Source organism: Halichondria panicea, chromosome 2 (assembly GCF_963675165.1).
Source record: "Halichondria panicea chromosome 2, odHalPani1.1, whole genome shotgun sequence".
Taxonomy (NCBI): Eukaryota; Metazoa; Porifera; class Demospongiae; order Suberitida; family Halichondriidae; genus Halichondria; species Halichondria panicea.
In genome coordinates, this window is record NC_087378.1 from 3,266,179 (window position 1) to 3,283,024 (window position 16,846).

The window sequence follows — 16,846 nt, forward strand, 5'->3', positions numbered from 1 at the left end:
CGGCAGCATGGATTGTTACTAGTAGACAGAATTAGCCCCTGACAGAAGGCGACGTAGGAAAATTCATGGAGAGAGTTGTAAGGATATGATACTAGACTCTCCAGACTAGCAATAGGACCTTTGGAACACCTTGTCGAAATTAACAGCCTAAATGCTCATTTATGTGAATGTGACCGTCGACCATGGTTTCATGGCCCTCTAGCTCTGTGCAATGATGGCTTCAAGCTCAGTGTTTTTCTCCTAGGCTTTCAACTCCTAGCCTTAATTGATACACTGTCTGATATAGCCCTCTGTGTATGTTCTGCATGTCCCCAACATGCGGTGGCTTGTGGCTTTATCACTATGCTTGTGGGCGTGTAGCCCACTTGACTTTGCTGACTGTGCAGAACAAAGTTCATATGTGAGTTGGACCAGACTCAAGCTTTTAGGTTGAGGCGGGTATTCGAGACTAAGAGGCTAGAGCTTGACAAACTGGCACTAGAGCTTGGCAACTTGGCACTAGATCTTGGCCTTGACTCACGCTTGAGAAATAATGGTCCAGTTTCTGCGACATAGTTGCTGCTCTCAATCAACCTCTGTGGTAGATTATTGATCAGTTGCACAGTGCATTGCGCATGTGCAAGAAATAGTTTATAGCCACACCTGTTTCAATTAAATGGTGCATGCTAGCCAGCTAGCTAGCTAGCTTAGTTACACTGAAGAATCAAAGTTACTAGTATAGTATAGAGCTAGCTCTTGGACATGCTGTTTGTCTGCCACTAATCTATACCTGTAATTCCCAGGCTCAGTGAAGACAGTCATCAGAGAAGGTGGGGCTCTTAGTGTGGTTTTTGCAGAGGAAGGGGGGGCTCCAGCCCCCAAAGCCCTGCCCCTCCCTACCCCCCTGTCTAGCTATGATTTTCAAGCCAGTTGAGTCTTTCCTATACTCCTTCTCATCTGTTGAGCATGAAAAAAAAGCTGCAGTGAAGATGAAACAAGCACTGTGGAGCCATATCTGTATGAGCCAGAAAGCCTTCCAATGCTCCATACATAGGCGATTATTTAAAATGGGCGTTTATTGGATGAAGACAGAGCTTTTACCATGGGCGTAAATACGGTATGCAGCTGCAGTTTGCTAGCTAGCTAGCTCCGAAGTATAGTGTACCTACAATGTTAGATCATGTGCATTCAGTATTTATGTGTTAGTGTCCCAAAGCCCGAGAGATGAGGGGCACTTTTTGTTATTAATTTTGTGCAGTAAATAAATCAGTTTTGACTGGTTGCATGCCTATAGTGATTATAGCTTATAACTATGCCCAGTTGGGTATAATTACTCTATGTATATACAGTAGACTCTCGTTAATCTGGTCACCCTTGGGACAGTGCAGCTTGGCCGGAATAGCGAGGTGGCTGTATTTCAGGAAATAGCCGTGGCTTACTCGAATCTAATGACTAATTTTGCAGTTCTTGTCTCGAGGATAATAAATCATTCTGCTCTCTATTTAACAATTTTATCTGCCAAACCACACCCAAAACGTCATATCCGGCTGTAATAAACGTATGAAACCTACTTTGGGGCAGCTATGGCACTGGCCATGCACCCATGCAGTATACGAAATAGCGAGTGGGCCGTACTTCAGAGAGCCCGAATAGTGAGAGTCTATACTGTATTATAATAATTATAGCATCATGGGTTAGGGTTAGGCCGCATGCTTTCATTCTTGTTTATGTTCACTTATTCCATTTTACTCTTGCATGGGTTAATGATATAGTCCTTTCTACGTACATGCTGAGTCTCTTAGCTCTGTACACAAGTATACTGCATGCATGTCTATCTTCATACCACCACACACTGATCAGTGCATGGGTGCCTTGGTAATATTCCAGGAATACGTTGCCCTCCCATACATTATATTCTGATAATAATTATTCCATCATATACCATTCAATTAGTAATGACGTTGTGAGGCTGACCTACGGCTGTCTCCCTTGCTTGTTTCTATGCTTTTTGGTGCATTGCATATAATTGTAAGACTGTTATACCTGTTTATCGTTTCCTCCCACAGGTCAAATCCTGAAATTTACCTCAATGGAGGATATGCTGATGATGGTATTGGAAACTCTAATGATACAACATCTGTACATATTTTTGTTCGAGAAGCATTTTCTGGAGCAATGTTACTTGAAGAGCATCAGGTAAATACGTAGGAAATGTTAGGTGTTGCTAGGTTTTTAGCGAACATAATGATCTCTGGGTCTGGACAGCACTTTAATTGGGATCCATTCTTGTAGATGAACAGTTGAGCCTCAATTATAGTTCGGACAAAATAATAATTTTAATGGTAATCATAACAAACATGCACCTAGTGTCGACATGTTTGAATCTTTTGTGTTGCTGACTGTCCACTGAGCATAATTATGTGTCGTAGTACATTAGTAAGAGCTCTGGACATCGTTTGTGAAGTGGGGACACCAGCTAGGTGTTTGAGGCTCAACTGTAGTAATAGGCACGAGGGTTGAGTGCAATATGTGCCATACATCGATCTCGAGTGCCGAGCAGACTGCACGTGTTCATTAGGCATAACAACAAAATAACAGAGACAACCCTAATAGACCATAGATAGAGTAGAGATGGATTGGAAACGAGATGGATTGGAAACGGAAGTGATTCACATGATGTTTTACAATGAAGTCTACGTAGTGGCTCTGGACAATCCATGTATCTCTTCATAACTCCCGCAAAAGCCCGGGAAACTTATTGTGTCCAATGCATATACATGTATCTCAGAGCTACCCCCATTACTGAATCACATGCCCCCTGATAGTAGGTATCAATTGGAAACAAAGAAAATATAATCTCGATTGCATGTCGTGAAGTATAGCTAGAGGTACACAGAGCGCTTTTTCATGCATGCTTGTGTTCCTAGTACCTATGATATAGCTAAGGCTGTGTAACTAAATAGTGTCCTGTGTTCCAAATAACCTCAAGTATGAGATGAAAGTTGATGTTTAGCAGCAGAACTGCTCGTGGACTTCTTACAGACAGCAAACAATTCTCATGAATTATTCATGTTTAGCCCTCGTGTTAAAAAGTAAGCCTCGATTAAACCGCGGAGATACACAGATGGTACTTCCGTTTCCAATCCCTCTCTACTCTATCTATGCCTAGACATAGCTCCGGAGAGATCTCTTCTCTCTTCTAGATGCAAAGTGCATATACTGTCAAGATCTTGCGATTAATGGTGAAACTCGAAAAGTGTCACTGCGCACGCTTGTTAATTATTAGAGCCCTATACCCTTGCACATGTCAGAGGAGCCTGAATTTAGCTAATGCATGAAGGTCATCATGCAGAGGAGGAATGCCAGGGTGAAAAGGTCACTAATTAAAACACCACGTGGCCCTGTGTTTTACATGTCCTTGCGCCCCTGAGTTTATACATGTACACTGCCACTAGCTTGATCCTCCTTATAATCACAACAGAAATCGGTTGAGCTATCGCGCCCCAGAGGAACCATCTTGACAGAAGAGATCCAGGATTTAATTACAACCTTTGACCTTTTATTACATTCTGAAACCACAAGATATGGAAAATTAGCCTTCCGTGGCAAGGATATAAATTTTGATGTACTGGCTTGCTGCACTGGATAGATCAAGGTATAGTAGTAAGCTTCCCAAGCAAGCAAATAAAGAACAGAAGCGCTAAGCTGTTATATATGCAGCAAAAGCTCACAAGAACCCAGAACAGTGATCCTATTGACCCTGCATGCATGGCGTTCCTCCTCTGGAAGGTCACTACAGTGGAACCTCTTATAACGGACTCTCTAAATAGCAGATCCCTCTGTTATAGCGACAGCATGCCTTGTACCAACTGCTTTTACTATCTAACTAGTGTACTTGTAACCCCGAATAGCAGTCACTCTATACTCCGAACGACGGACAACAGCCTTACTGATCTACAAGAATGCTATCCCCTACCTGCTCCTCCATGCATTCTTTCTATCAAGGATAAATGCATAGCTATAATATCGATAATTTGGACCCTATGCCAGTTGTTAGCGATGTGTTCAGTGTTGCTGCTTGAAAAAGAACTCAGTAGACAGTTTTGCAGTTACAGTGTGGAAACATTGTTGGTCATGCTGCTCCTAGTTTATTCTAAAAAATAAATAACATTTCTAATTAGCAAGAGGACTACTGTGACTCGACTATTACTCGACTATAATAGAAGTATAATTATTTATGTGCATGCACAGTTCGGATTCAGTCTGCCATTCAGTCTCACTCACTGTCATGTGATGATAGTCCACTTGCATTTTCCATAATAAATATCATGTGTGGTATTATAGTTCATCTAATCTGCTCCCAAAGACCATGGCTACATATAAATTATATTGGATTTCTTCAAGCTAGTATCTGCAAGCTGGGTCAAATTTCAGTTTCCTCAGAAGCAGAGATAAATACAAGTCAGTGCTCTTGTGCTAGCCGAGCTCGATACCATGAGCAGCTTGTTCTCGAGGTCAAATCACAGCTGCATGACCTGGACAATTTTAAACCTGCATGCATGAAATCAGTGCTGAACAGTTCCCTAGTAGCTGCATCGTAGATGTACTTGTATTTCTCCATTATGTTATTTCATTATGTTGCATGCAATAGTGACTATGGCATAATACACAGCAATAATTGAATTTTACGTACATAATGAAGGCTGTGTGTACTATAATTATAGCTAAGTACCGTGCTGTGTCCCAAAACAAATAGTTATGAGATGAAAGTTGGTTTTTAGGACTGTTGTATAGTTGAGTCTCTAATACGTTTTCCACTGAATGTGCACAACTCAAATTTATTAAACGCACATGTATACGTCATTGACATACAGAGAGTATAGAGAGGCCAGGCTACAAGTTTCTTGTTTCGTTTGCGTAGCTAGCCCGTATGTAGCAATTACTTTTTCACCAAATTTTCTAGTTATACCTTAAGGTGACATTTTCGTGGGTTTTAATTTCTGCGAATTATAGTAAAAAAAAAAACGTTTGTACTCACAGATAATTTGAACACTCATTAAAACTACTTGCGAGTAATCAGAAACAACGCTATGAATAATTTCACAACTTGAGCAGAATGATACCAAAATGACTATACCTGTGAAAATAATTATGTCACCTTAAGGTATTCATTTAAATGTATGTCTGCTTGTGTTTTTGTAGGGAGCAGTTACGTACCAGCTTCCTTATGGTGCAGTGAGCTGGTCATCACTATTTCGACTTCTCGAACAGAATAAAGAAAGGCTTCACATCATGGACTATGCCGTCAGTCAGACTACACTTGAGCAGGTACAAACTACATGTAGATAGAGATAGATTTCGCATCTTAGCTATAATTATAATAGCTATCGTATAATGAAAGCACCGCGGGTGCTGATGCGTCGGTGCATAGAGATGCCAAAGCTACACATAACTGTACATACCGTACTTAACCGTCGAACCGCCCACCCCCTACTTTTGCCTGAAAGTCCTGTAGAGGCCTATTTGCAATCGTAGAAGCGCCCACTAGTGCACATGCGTATAATCGGGTAAAGGTCAACAGGATGCACGATTTTTATTTGAGAGCTAGCTAAAGAGCTAGAGATATATCTATATCTAGAGTGCTTGCTCAGAAACAATGACTTTAGCTAGATCTATATAGTTGTACAAGTTTGTTGGATCAAGCGTTCAAGATGACACTGTTTCCCTCTGAACACCAGAACACATGGTACTTCTAGCCCTTTCCTCTTGACAGTTGTGGCAGAGTGTCTTCTTTCTCATTATTCCTGGAGGCTGTACATCGATCATCCAGCCCATGGACAAATGTATAAACAAGACCTACATGAGATAATAATGGGAGGAGTGGATCAAGCAGGACAGACCCGTACCCACCATCTTGACTGGGTGTCAAGAGCCTGGGTATCCAGTGATCACAGTGCATTTCTTTTTAGTCTGGATTGGCTAATCCTCTGGATGAAACAGAGGATAATAAAGTTTCAGATGACATCCCTGACATCTGAGGAAGACCAAGTAAACCAGGACCCCTCAGACTCAGATGTAGATAGCATGGGGGATCCCTTCAGAGATGAAGACTCTGAAGATCAAGATGAGGAAGACTGAGCTCACAAATTATTATGCTATTGCTTTTTATCTTGCATACATGTATCCTGTATGTGTAGTTGATTTACTGACAGTGTTAATTGAGTTTGGTGGGCGTTAATTGAGTTAGGTGGGCGCTTACACGGTTCAGTAGCCACATAATCAAATATCCGCCCACCCCTTGTTTAGCTTAAATGTAGCTATCAAAACATATGGGCGGGGTTAAGTACGGTAATACACACATTACATTTTGCTGCATGCAAACTCAAAGATTGGGTAATGATACCATAATTATAACTGTTGTTAAAAGCGATCGATGCCACAATTAATGGCTGCATCAGCAGCAGAACCTTGCAGCTCTCTTCTGACTTCTTGCAGCTACCAATAGCTAGCGTTCTAGTGCAGAGCTAACTATACTAAGTAGAGTAGCAACACCTGGTAAACAAGTTTTGCTACAAGTGCACCAACTTATACACAAATGCCCCGAAGTGATTCACGTGATGTTTTACAATGAAGTCTACGTAGTGGCTCTGGAACAATCCGTGTATCTCCTCATAACTCCCACAAAAGCCCGGGAAACTTATTGTGTCCAATGCATACATCTCAGAGCTACCCCCATTACTGAATCACATGCCCCTTGATAGTAGGTATAATTATATATCAATTGGAAACGAAGAAAATATAATCGATTGTTGTGAAGTAGCTAGAGGTACACAGAGCGCTTTTTCATGCTTGTGTTCCTATCATTTTATAGTACCTTTGATATAGCTAAGGCTGTGTAACTAAATAGTGTCCTGTGTCCCAAATGGCCTTAAGTATGAGATGAAAGTTGATGTTTAGCAGCAGAACTGCTCGTGGACTTCTTACAGAGGACAAAACATTTCTCATGAATTATTCATGTTTAGCCCTCGTGTTAAAAAGTAAGCCTCGATTAAAACCGCGGAGATACATGGATAGTACTTCGAGGGTACTTCCGTTTCCAATCCCTCTCTATCCATGCTTATACGTAAGTATGCTGACTTATATACACAAGTGCATGCACTAACTTATACGCAAGTATAATGTTGACCTTATACACAAGTGCCCTCACTTATACAAGTATTATGCTGGCTTTATGCACAAGTGCTCTGACTTATACGCAAGTATGCTGACTTATACACAAGTATGCTGATATACACAAGTACTCCTGTAGATTTTTAAAACATGTGATCCTCAACAATGCAAAGCCCATACCCCCCTCCCTGGACAGGGGGGGGGGGGGGGGGGCTTTGTGGTATACCATAGCTATTTGTCTGTATATACTCTGCAATTATTATTTTGCTAGAGCGGCCTTTCTAGCCAAAAAATGTGATTTTGCTCTGTTTTGGTGCTTCTTTTTTTTTTTGCTTTTTCTGACTTAGGCAATGATATTCATTGATTTGTGACATCACAAATCATCTTGTCTGGCAACTACACACAGTTGGTCAGTCATAATGTGTCACAGGGGCGTGGCAGTTTACATACTACACAAAAATCAGCTAAAATCTGGTCTAGCTCCTGTAAGTTAGCACAGTGAAAAGTATACTATTGTAGTACATGCTCCAAAAAAATGAGGCCCGCATAAACCAATGCCTAACACATTAATTTTGCTACTATAAATTTATAAAATTCTGTATATCTCAGAACCTACCAGTAGCCTGCATGCACTTCCGTTGGAGCTCAATAGTTGCACAAGGTAATAAAGTACTTGCACATCAAATTTCAGATCTTAACTCAAACATAATTATAAGATAGTTTCATGCCTAACATAGTTACGATGTACACATCATTATAGCAGCCATTTTGGAATAATGATGTCATAATTATGATGTAACAGGTGGTGTCCAATGGAAGCGCCAATAGTTAAACTTTCAGTACCTACACTCAAATTGATCCAATCACATTTAGTTTAGTCACAAAAATGTAAAAAATACTCTCTTTAGTTGTTGCACTGTATATGCATAAGTGGATAAAAAAAATTAGAATTTTGACACAAATGACACCCCATAAAATGTAGGCCATAGTGATGTTACAGCAGGGTTAAGGCTAACGTTATAATCAAAAGAGTCGCCAAATTCTTCGTTTGAGGTTACAATTATTTTTTATGTCAGGAATGCATGGGGTCACTAAAATTAATGAAAAAAGTGCCCCAAGTATATAGGAGAGCTTTAATGCCCGCCGTCACTAAATCTCTCCTATATACTAGGAGGCATATTTATAATGCATGTGCATTAAACAATTTCCCCAGGTATATAGGAGAGCATTAATGGGCATTATCATTAATTATGCTTCAAATTTGTATGTGAAGAAGGGACAATTATTTTAATAAAACGTATACTATCAATGTCCAGTTTCAGCTGCTCAAGGATCAATGAAGTGCAAGTAAGAGTTTCTATAGGCTTCTAGTCCATGTTTTCTTGGCTTTGTATTTGTGGATTGCATTCGTTCTCGAGTTATGCAGCCATTAATTTTAGACTTGAATTTTTGCATCGATCATTTTTAACAACAATCATGGTCGATCATTACCCAAGTTTCCCTGTGATTCTGGATTCTGCATGCAGCAAAATAAAAATATTCATCATGATAATTATAATCAATGTGTGTATAAAAGCTAGCTACCGCATTACTAGAATATTTTGCTGGTGAAAAACCTTTGCGAATGAGCCAAATCAGCAGAAAATATGACCCTTTGCGATCTAACTATTGCGTTCTGGCAAGGATCGTATGTATTTACTAGTAATAATTTAGGTTTAAGTTTGCAAATATTTGATGCTCGATAGTAATACGGTATTAGTAGCTTTATGTTATATAGCTTTGGCACCACCATCGAACCCAAGTGCTTTCATTGTTCCTATACTTTTTCTTTCCATTTTTTAGGTTTTCATTAACTTCGCCAAGGAACAAGAAGATGCTGATTAACGCGTGACTATAGTGTTAGTATAATAATATTATTACTGCACTATAATTAGTATTTTATGATCATAAGACTATAATGACATTAATAGGTATGCATGACATTGTGTCGAGGCATTAGGGCTTCCATTATTATCATCGCTAGTGTTTAGGTTTAGGTTTGTGTATGTGTTATTAATTGTATTCTGTATACTTATTGCCCACTACATACATCAGAATTTATGGCAAATCCGAGGCCAAGGGCGGTTTACGTTGCCGAATATAGTGAACAATAAGTGTTATACCCGCTGCATGGAATGAAAACTGCTTGCTACCTCACCTTGGATGCAACTAGCTTTAACAGTCTGAAAACGAACACAAAGCTTTTCCATATACAGCTTGTATATCCAGCTAAGCTTCTAGCTCTTCGTACTCTGAACTTCTGCCCAAGCAGTAAGTCCCACCCACCTGTCCTGCCCTGCCCTTGTCAATGAGTGTCAAGCTTCTATTTAGCTGTGTAGATTTAGAATCAGTGCGCCCTCAATCATAGATTGAAGAGTTAGAGGGATAGGAAACGGTTGGTATCTCGAGTAACATCCGCGCTACGCTGCGGTTTAATTGAGGCCATCACAACAATATCTATTTCTACACTCAGTGCATAAGTAACTGTGATTAGTCCGTGCAACTCACTTATATTTCAAGGTCTATACCTATTGTTTAGAAAATGCTTGTCACAAATGGTGCAATCTGATTGGTTGCTTGGAGGTCCTTTATTTTTCATAGAGACCTCTCAGTCATTCAGAGGTCTTCTATGGAGGTCCATTATATGTTCACTACATGCATTTAACATTTTTTACACAATCATACATGGAATGCTTAGCAACATCTATTTTATACATGCACAAGTACACCGAAGTCATAGTAACCATGATGCAGTGCATCATTAAAAACTAATTTTTAAAAGTCTTTGTGTTCTGCAGTGCCGCTTTGTAGCTTTTATCTCACTCTTGCAGCTACCAATAGCTAGTGCTCTATAGTGCAGAGCTAACTACTAAGTAGAATAACAACTTTCTATTAACCGTTTTTGCTATGCAAGAGACGGAAACTGCCTTCAATGTGAGTTTTTTTTATGTAGACTAGCCAGAGCAAAGCTTGTTGCTTGAGGTTTGTAGAAACAGAGTCTTCTTTGTGTTAATAATAGCTTAGCTTGCTTAGCACTATTCTAAATCAGTTATAGGCCTCATCCAACGGTCACTATGGAGTTTTGAGACCCTTAGGCCCTTAGTAGCACCCTCGCTACGCTCGAGATGCTACAGCCTCGGGCCTTCGGTTCTCAAAACCCCATAGAGACCTTGGACTCAGCCTATAACCTATATATAGTAGTCATAACCAGCACGCTTACACGTTATATGTTCCAATAGCTCTAAAACAGCCTTGGGAACATATAACTTTATTGGAAAGTCTCTTTTTACTGGGTGTGGTCAGTCATTAGCAAGTACTACACGTGGCTCATGGACTAGGCGTGTTATAAATTGCTGAAAGAGATTATGTGTCTCAAGGAAACACAGCTTTGGGAGTTACCCGGCAAAAATGTGCTTAATAGCCTCGTAACGTGGATAATTTTCGAGGCTCCACTGCAGATTCAATGTAAAATCATCACGTGCACCACTCTGTTTCCTATCCCTCTAACTCTTCAATCTATGCCTCAATGCAAGGGAGTTTATGAGGAATGCGGAGTTTATGGTAGTTAAACCCTACCCATGCAGTTGCTATGATACAGATCCCAAAATTTGGACTCCATGCATGCACAGAACAAAATGAAAAATGTTAGTGATGGTGGGGGCTCTCATTGCTGTACTTTTTCTTTTTTAGAGGAGATTAGATTGAGTCAGTACATATCCAGTTCATCCTGCGCATTCCAAATACTTTGAGGAAATGGATGTCAAAGTTCGCGATCATAACTGACTGCGCCCTCTGACCTCTAACTACAGTGGAACCTCCGAATAACGAACAAGTTGGTGCAGGGGGTTTTCTCCGCTATTTGGAGGTTTCCTTTATTGGGAAGTTACCATAACAATTATTATAGGTTATGTTACCCCAAAATTAATGTGTTTAATGAGATAATCGCATGTTGTCTTATTATTCACTGTGATTCGTACAGTGATTAATCGCGTATCAGTAATTGCACGTCGTCATTAACGACATGCAATTACTGCCTTGACGACCACACGTTCGAATAACGGCCGCGGCTAATTTTTTTCAGCTAAAAGTGTCCCTAAAACTGCAACACGATTAACAATCAATAGTATGGCTACTTGTGCAATAAGGGATTAATAGCACTCATAACAAGCACTGGCAAGGTTAATAGCACTCGGCTACGTCTAGTATCCTCAAAAGTACATTAGATTATAGAAAAGTTACATCAGAAAAAAAGAAAATGAGTTCATAATTTTCAACTGCGTTTATTATTAGTGCGTACTTAGCTAGTGCATGTTAATTACAAATTCGCTAAAATTAGTATAATACCCGTTTATAATACAGTAGACTCTCGTTAATCTGGTCACCCTTGGGACCATGCAGCTTGGCCGGAATAGCGAGGTGGCTGTAACTCAGGAAATAGCCCCGGCTCCTTACCCCGAATCTAATGACCACTTTTGTGGTTCTTGTCTCGAGGATAATGAAGGATAATGAATAGTAATCCAATTTTATTTGCTAAACCACACCCAAAACGTCATATCCGGCCGTAATACACGTATAAAATTACATTAAAAACCTTGTTTGGGACAGCCAGCACTGGCCGGTAATATAAACGGAATAGCGATCGAGTGGCCGTACTTCAGGGTGAGTTTGTGCAGTAAACATAATAATTATAATTATAGCTAGCATTCCGTGCCAAGCCAAAATAATGGCCGGTATATCGAGGTGGCCGTACTTCAGAGAGCCGGAATAGCGAGAGTCTACTGTACTAACAATAAGGAACCACAACCCTTCATCCGTTATAGGAGGTTAATTCTTGCATGCACTAATAATTAATGCATCTTTCATGCATGCAAGGGTGACGTCCGTTGTCCGGAGTTTAGAGGTGTCCACTATTCGGGGTTGCAAGTACATGCACTAGTTGATAGTAAAAAAGCAGTTGGTACATGCAATAATATTAGGCATGCTGTCCGCTGTACAACAGAGAGATCCGCTGTTTAGAGAGTCCGTTATAAGAGGTTCCACTGCATGTATATAGCTACTTTTGACTGTCCATATTGCAGCTAGAGCTTCTTTGATCTAAAATTATAGTTAGTGCAGTAATCTTGATTTTGTCTGATAGCCCTTCTTTATATACCGGAGGCCTTCAATTGTATCAGCTATAATTATACATGCATGGAGTATAGCAGGGCTTGCGCTAAAAATATTAGCATGACCGTCGAAATGTCAGTCCAATTAATGTTTTGATCCGACAAAATGTAATTTTGCTCTGACAATCAATCATCATAATAATAATTATTGGTCATACAATTAAATATTCAAAATCAGATAATTTCTGTAAAACAGCTCAAGCCCCCATGCAGCAAAAAGAGAACTTTTAGCTAGTGCTATGGTGAAGCAGAATTGACACGCATCACGAGATCGAGGACTAGGTCTAGGAACACAGAATTTTACAAAACGAACCTTGGACAATTTTAAAACCTGCATGGTTGCAAAGAAGAAACTCCAGCAGTGCATGCTGAACATTCCTACATGGCCCAGGGGCGTAGCTACCATTGTTTCCTGGTTGCCCAGAAACCCCCCCAGGAGCTGCTGAGAAAATTGGGCAGGGCTCCCTATAATTGAAATCATGCAGCCCTGCCCATCTTTTCACACGTGGCTGCAAATCAATAATCAGAGCAGCACCGTGAAGCGTTTCACTTTGGCTTTGTCTCAGCTAGTTAGTCTCAGCTAGCTAGCTACCTCAAACAAAGAAGACCAAGACTTAAGTTTTAGATCTAGTATCAATCCTGAATGCTCCAGTATTCTCAGACTCAGCTCTAAGCACAACTTTATTCAGGAAGTGTACAAGTTTAGAACAATCTCAGCCACATGAAACCTCTCAGGTAAATGACATTTAATTGTTGCTCAGCTAGACTAGCAATACACAATTGGCACCTGCATGCCTAGTATGTTACGTCTATAGCTAGCCAGCTTCTCACAAACATGTAAAAAAGTCATGAACAATAGTCAATAACAGTAGGTGTGCCCCAATCAAGAGGGTGTGGTACCGGAAGTGGGCGTGTCCACAAAAATTTCGCGGCGCTATCGCGCCGCTGATTTTTCGGCAGAAAACCCTGTCTCAAAAGTCTGGCTACGCCCCTGCATGGCTGGACTTACTTTGATACTTATTATTTCTTATGATTTGTCTAATGCCAGAGAGGCGTTTTCTGGTTAGTGCATTATGACTTTCAGCAGTGCATTATGCTGCATACTGAACTTGGCAACAACATATACCAACGGGATATAAAACAGCAATACTAGCGACTCTAATTACTTGCTATAATTTATTTGCTATTAGCAAATTCAACACGATATGAAATAGCTATAATAGTAATAATAGCGCTAATAATTATAAGAAATAATTTTTGCTAATAGCAAAAGCAATACCGTATAGAAGGAAATTTTCGCGTTTTTCGAGGGCAGAGAAGTAACACGAAAATTAAAACCAGGATAAACTCCCACGCACTGGTAATTTCACATGCAAAGCTATTGGTGGGTGTGGTTTCCTGGCATTGAATCGCGGAACCCACGAAAATTTCTGCTGATCGAGGGCGCACCTACGAAAATTTTCCGCTATACGGTGGCAGCAATTGGAGTGCATAAGAAGAGAAGAGTACGTGTCAAACTACTGATACTTCTACACAAACACTGTGCACAAAGTAACGTGACATCCTATCAATTGCACGTAAGCAACTCGCAATTAATGACGTTTGCGCATAATGACGCAACACACAGAATTTGTTATAATAGTGAGTAAAGAGTGCGAGTGAAGAGGATCAACTCGACTATACTCTATTTAGATGATTTTTGTGAAGAGATCGTCTCCTATCAGTGTGCAGTGAGCAGATCCATGAGTTCTAAATGTTGAACGCTAGCTACAATTGTTCGATCAAAGCGACTAAATACAGGAATATTCCAAACTTTGACCTTTGAATTTTATTCCTCAAAAATGGCTTCCTGTGCAATGATATCGAGATATTCAAGCTCATGAAGCTCATCAAAGCTCTGTTTCTCCTGGCTCTTGTCCAGTCATCCCATGGTGGATACCTATAATTATAGCCACTTAGAGTCTGACAAGTTTTCTGAAGAACGGTGGATGACATCTGGTATTGGAATGACTTTTTTTAGGACTGATTAAATTGTACAAGCTGTACAATAATTTCTTATTCCATGATCTTCTCAGCCATGCTTTCACACTGTACTGTGTAGATCTACACGCTTAGTAAATGTTAGTTATAATTTTACCATACAATCATTATTGACTCACTCGCTAGCCTATATAGCTATAGCTATAGACTGGCTGCGACTCAGTCTCTAGCATGTCTTAATAGCTACGTTGTAGGTGAACATGCACCAGTACTATAAAGCTTCAGGCCTGAAAACACACACTGTAATATACAATACTTGAAGCTAATTCCCATGCACCTCTTATAAAAGTACTATAGGAGTCTGAGTTTAAATGTTATTCATGGTTTTGCAGGCAATTACATCATTGGAATATTCCTGTATTTAGCTTCACTCTTGTTCGATCAAAGCGACTAAATACAGGAATACTCCAAAGTACTTTGACCTCTAGAACAAATAAAATTAATGCTGTGTATACAGTTTAAAACTGTACAGGTGGCTGGCTCTGTCTTACTCCTCCTCCTATAGCGGAGTCCTACAAATTAATGGTGGCTAGTATGAAGAATAGTGGCTACAAATGCTGGTGGAATGAAGAATGGAATGATGGCTACAAGTTCTGGTGTAAATTAGAATGATGGCTGATTGATTTTGAAATGGATGTTTGATTAAAAATTAATTATAGAGCTAGTACTCATAATTAATTTTGACCCAGATAACTTTTATAATAATTATTACGGTTTGCCCATGCTTTAAATGTCCTCTATAGGCTCCTGAGTTTTGCTCTGTTTACCACTCTAATCACTCTATATCAGCTGCTCCAATAAATATTATTATTGGAGTAAGTCTGTCAGCTATAGTATTTACTCATTCACCCAATTTTTTAAAGCCTATTCAATTTCTTTTGTGCAAAGCTGTAAAGTTCACATGAATAATAATAATAATTATTATTATTATCATTATTATAGCAAGTGCCAGCAGTTATGAACATAATTATGTAAATTAAGACATTCAAGAAAGTACAAAACACATAATTTATATGCAGCATCACATGTATAGCGATTGCGATAGCACACACAAATAGTTTATAATTATACTGACACGTCTAGATACGTGTTGTCACAAACTGCAAACCAATGATCATTGCATCCCTCTGGATTGGATTCGGAGTTAACACACAGATATGATGCTAGTGCTGCTGCCTAATGAGGAACACAGTCAATCTGAACCTACTCACTCACTCACCAGTGCAATAGAGTCAGCAGGGTCTGAACTGCCCCATTTCAACGGCGGCCTAAAAACGAGGCTATTAAACACTTTTATACCAAAGGTCAAAGTACTTCGGAGTATTCCTGTATTTAGCCTCACTCTGTTCCATTACCATACACGTCACGGTTAACATTTACTATAGGAGAGTAAGTTTACAATACTTTATCAACGTGCATGCATGGGAGTTATGTTACTTTGTGCACAGTGTTTGTGTAGAAGTATCAGTAGTTCGACACTCTTCTCTTCTTTATTATGCACTCTTGGTACATGGTAGCAGCATAAATTTATAATTACGCAATTATTAGCATGTGCTAAAAGCCAATACTGCACGTACCTGCAGGGAGTAAGATCCTTAGAGTAGTATCCATCTATTGTGTAGATCAGTATTGCCAGGAGTCCGTGTGCCTCTGTGGTGATCGACATTGTATAATTGTACATGTACGTGTATAAAAGCTTTGCATAAAAGTTCAAACTTTGACCTTTGAATTAAAGGTCTCTCGCTAATAATCAGCATTCCAAACTTTGACCTTTGACAGTACAGTATTAAATTGTTTGTATTAAATTGTAGCAACTCTTCAATCTATGGTTATAGGGATCTAACTCCTTCTGAGATGGAACGTGAACCAAACAAGAAGACGGTTATGATAAGGTGGTTTGCTTTGTGTACCAAATGGAGTAAAAGGAATTTCAAGTATCATGTGTACCCATCAAGGGTACTTGCTGTAGTTGTTTGGTGCTTCGTATTGTGGTCATTGTTAGGCGAAGATTCTTTCCCAGCAGCAGCTACAAATGATTGTGAAAGAGCTCTGGCAAACTACTCTTCCAACTCTTCCATCATCCCTATAGATAAGTTAAGAGAGGCTGTATTGTCGATAACGAAAAATTCGTATATCATCAGTTTATATTTCCCCGTTGGTGTCGTTGCAATTAATGGCTCTTCAGCTTATAGCATTTTGCTTATTGACAAACGTGTTGAATGTGATATAAGAAACATTCAAACAGTGACCGTTTATGGTGAACTTAGTGATTTACATATTGTGAATAATTCAGAGTTTTTGTATCAGTTCAATTTCCCAGAAGACGTACACGTGGATGTACCAGCAGCTAATTCTTTGTTGTTTTTTCCTTCTGGTCATTTTTTTGCACTTGTTGTGCTAGGAATTATTTCTTCGTTGATCGGATTTGCTGTCAAGTTTTGTTGCCTTCCACC

At 39.6% G+C, this 16,846-nt stretch overlaps 2 protein-coding genes across 10 annotated transcripts in view; one reads left to right on the forward strand and one right to left on the reverse strand.

The window, feature by feature from the left end:
* LOC135331226 (phospholipid-transporting ATPase ABCA3-like) overlaps positions 1–9,233 on the forward strand; it is a 71,894-nt gene extending 62,661 nt beyond the window's left edge. Inside the window, 3 exon segments of the mRNA XM_064526309.1 lie at positions 2,046–2,175; positions 5,182–5,307; positions 8,992–9,233. Of these exon segments, the coding sequence (XP_064382379.1) occupies positions 2,046–2,175; positions 5,182–5,307; positions 8,992–9,033 (298 nt within the window). The 3' untranslated portion in view covers positions 9,034–9,233.
* Positions 1–16,104, reverse strand: part of LOC135331231 (uncharacterized) — a 30,263-nt gene extending 14,159 nt beyond the window's left edge. Inside the window, exons 1-3 of one of the 9 annotated variants that reach the window (XR_010392984.1) lie at positions 15,971–16,104; positions 15,613–15,661; positions 15,356–15,520 (exon numbers count right to left, since the gene is read on the reverse strand). The gene's annotated coding sequence lies outside the window, so the exon portion shown is untranslated. The other 8 variants (XR_010392985.1, XR_010392982.1, XR_010392983.1 and 5 more) reach the window with 8 other exon arrangements.
* Between the last annotated feature and the right edge of the window lie 742 nt (positions 16,105–16,846).